This window comes from Protomyctophum bolini (assembly GCF_963924005.1).
Source record: "Protomyctophum bolini genome assembly, chromosome: 2".
Lineage (NCBI taxonomy): Eukaryota > Metazoa > Chordata > Actinopteri > Myctophiformes > Myctophidae > Protomyctophum > Protomyctophum bolini.
Window position 1 is genome coordinate 33,643,717 of NC_137863.1, and position 3,451 is coordinate 33,647,167.

At 41.8% G+C, this 3,451-nt stretch overlaps 1 protein-coding gene across 1 annotated transcript; it reads right to left on the reverse strand.

Moving 5' to 3' along the window:
• Positions 1–619: 619 nt before the first annotated feature.
• Positions 620–2,982, reverse strand: LOC308330157 (hemoglobin subunit beta-1-like). Its single transcript, XM_080784886.1, has 3 exons — positions 2,684–2,982; positions 1,972–2,194; positions 620–863 (listed from the first exon to the last, which is right to left on the reverse strand). The coding sequence occupies exons 1-3, from the start codon at positions 2,779–2,781 to the stop codon at positions 732–734; spliced, it is 453 nt and encodes a 150-aa protein (XP_080641012.1). The 5' UTR covers positions 2,782–2,982; the 3' UTR covers positions 620–731.
• Between the last annotated feature and the right edge of the window lie 469 nt (positions 2,983–3,451).

Sequence of the window (3,451 nt, forward strand, 5' to 3'; positions counted from 1 at the left end):
CGCACGCACGCACACACGCACGCAGCGACATACACACACTCCAGACTGACAGGTCTTGTGTTTCCACCCCCTCTTTGGACAATAACGGGCTCTCTCAGAGTGTAATGTATTGCCACTGTGTGCGTGTGTGTGTGTGTGTGTGTGTGTGTGCGCGCGTGTGCGTGTGTGCAAAAATGTGCTCCACCACCAGTAAACAACACTATATCATCACAAATTTCAAAACTCAGGCTGTGAAGGCCTGCTGCCATATTAACATACTGTAATAGTTTGCTGGTGCATACATTATAGCTTATAGCTGTTTTAGCTGAAAAGCATTACATTTATTGACATATATGGGATTTTCTGTCTCTTACATCACAAACAGCCGGAAACACCACAGAAAATCTACTGAATGTTAAAACACACACACACACACACACACACACACACACACACACACACACACACACACACACACACACACACACACACACACACACACACACACACACACACACACACACACACACACACACACACACACACACACACACACACACAGAGTCAAACACAAATTACTCAAATTACTATTTATTTCCAATTTGTATAATTCATTATTTTCAAGATTGTGTACTGTAGATTCAAATTAACCCTGCAGTGGGCAACGAGTTACGAATGCATCCAAAGGATCACGCTGGCCTTGGTCTTCGGGATTCTCCGGAGGGGAGGAGGGAGGCTCAGAACATGGACTTCTAGTAGTACTGCTTGCTCAGAGCGGCGCACACTGCGCCCAAGAATTTCTGCCAGGCCGACTGCATTTCAGGCGTGAAAGTTTGGATGCCCAGCTTGCCGGCAACAACGATGGAGAGCACGTCGCAAAACAGCTGTGGGGCATATGGAAAAAAACACGGCTACTGTAGATATGTATATGTACAGTATGAGCCTCTTTGTGCAGTATTCACACTAAATGCATGCGTATATACATTTGTACCAGTGTTGTTTCTGTCGACTAAAACGCGTTGTGAGCATGTAGATCGACTATTTTCAGCAAGCGTAAAAACAGTCATTACGGCGGCATCAAGGCACCGCCAAAGTACATTTTAGTCGACTAAAATCTCATGATATTTAGTCGACTAAAAACTAGACTAACACTAAAACATTCCAGGTGACTGAAACTAAATGAAAACTATTGAAGAGACTATGACTAAAACTAAAATCAAAATTTGCTGCCAAAAACAACACTGATTTGTACACCTGCTTTTCATCATTACTGTAAGTCATGGCATGGTGGTAGAGAAATGAGTTTGGCATTGTATTCACATGAACATACGGCATGCATCTATGTATGTACTGTACTTAGGTACATATTTCATCATGTAGTCAAAACGTCAAAGATAACGGCTGAGAAAACAGTGAAAAAGAAGAGTAAGTACGTCGTAATAAATAATAGATAAAACTATTATTTGCTAGCAAAAAAAGGGAGTCCAAGAAATAGCTTGTGCCCTAAAATATGTTTGTCACAGCGTTTGTTCAGAGCCAATATACTGTACGTGTCTCTATGCATTTCATTGGTGACTTTGAAGGCGTATAAGTTCATAGCATAACATTATTATAAATTATAAATGTGGGTATAGGTACCCTCACAAAAAACATGCAGTCTCTAAACTGCCTCCCCCTGGCCAGCCGGGGCGCCTGATGGAGGGGAAAGGAACTGGTCAGAATAACGTGTTCCTTCCACGCGCTACGTCCAACTAGGGAAAGGAGTAACTTGGACACTCAGGCATGAAGGAAGCATGAGTTCAGGTCCGTTGCTCTCCCCATGTCCCCCATATATGGGGACTAGGTTGGCGGAGGGTGTGTGGAGCCCAGGATCACATTAGATAATTGACACACGGGTGAAAAATGGGTTACAAAATCGCAGGATAAGAAAATAATATATATATATATATATATATATATATATAAAAATATATAAATATATAAATGTTATACCCTGAAGTTGTCGGGATCGACGTGCAGCGTCTCGGAGTGCAGGGTACTCAGCTCCTTGTAAGTATCCTTGAGGTTGTCTAAGTTCTTCAGAGCCCTGTCCAGACCGTGCACGATCTTGACGCCGTGCGCTGCGATCCTCGGGTTCTCGATGATGTCCTTGGCGGTGTACAAGTTACCAAAGTCGCCAAAATACCGCAGGCACCAGGGGTACACGATCAGACACCTGAAGGCAAGGGGAAAAAACGATTTTAGAAATGTGCAGATTGGGGGTTGAAATTATGTTGAAGGGAATGGTCCTAAAACATGTTATGTTATAACCCATTTTGGGCAGAGAACCCCTTTTGGTGTTTTATGCATTAAGTTATACTTATACTTTAGGTATTGAAAAATAGCAGAACTACAAGCTCGTAGCGCGGCACTCGGTGCCACGCTACGTGTTGTAGGTCTGCTATTTTGGAAGAATCGTGAAAACGTGGCACAAATCTTTGAATATACGTATATATTCTTTCAGAGCGAACTTTTTAAACTCAAATCTTTGCTTCTTGGGCTGTCCCTGGAACATGTTTTCAGATGGGGGGGTCGGCGGTAAAATTCATACATTTTTGGGGGTCCTTGACATGAACATGTTTGAGAACCACTGACATGGAAACATGAGGTTTTTCAGAAAACTGTCAAAATGGGTTAACAAAGACATAACAGCTGATAATGATACCTGGACAGAGCATCGGCTCCGACTTCTTCATAATTCAGAGTGGTGAAGATGTATTGAATCAGGCTACGCTCCTGCTCCGACCACAAGTCCTTGTCCATGGTTGCTCTGAGGTGATTTCCTTCAGTCTCGGAAGAAGAAAAATGTAGACCTGCTGCTGTGCTGTAACGATGGCACCTTCTGCTCTTTATATACCTGACATGTCCCCCTGTCCAACCCCAGAATACTGCGCCTGTGATAGGTTGGAGATGAGCTTTTCCGATGTATTTTTCTAGTAGCTTCTAGGAGCTTTTGGAAGTTCTATTTTGGTCTACATTTGTGACACTCCTGTGGTCTGTTTATCTTTGGCTGGCTGGATAGAGATAATGTTTGTTCAAAAGTCAGGTTTTATCACACCCATATTATTGGCAGTTTTTAGTTTAGTTTAGTTTTTTCTCCTATGGTTGTATCTTTAATTATTTGACACAACTTTTGAAATTAACGTATCCAATAATTGAATGTGTCGTTGGAGCACTGGAAAATATGGCCTTGTGAAATACTGCCTTTCTTCAGGCCTATAGTCAAAACGAAAAAGCAGTTCTATTGTTTCCAGGGGTGGAAAAAGTACTCAATTGATTTACTTAAGTAAAAGTACCAATACTGCAATTTAAAAAGTAAGTAAAAGTATAGAATTGAAAATGTACTTGAGTAAAAGTACAAAAGTATAGTATAATACTTTTGTAGCTCACTACAAGCTCACAATGCGTCGCATTGCGACACATTGTGAGCTTG

Coding starts and splice junctions, on each gene's coding strand:
- LOC308330157 (XM_080784886.1), bottom strand. CDS start 2,781: ATGGACAAGGACTTGTGGTCGGAGCAGGAGCGTAGCCTGATTCAATAC. Junction 2,195..2,683: donor GGAGCCGATGCTCTGTCCAG/GTATCATTATCA, acceptor CCTTGCCTTCAG/GTGTCTGATCGTGTACCCCT. Junction 864..1,971: donor TCGATCCCGACAACTTCAGG/GTATAACATTTA, acceptor TATGCCCCACAG/CTGTTTTGCGACGTGCTCTC.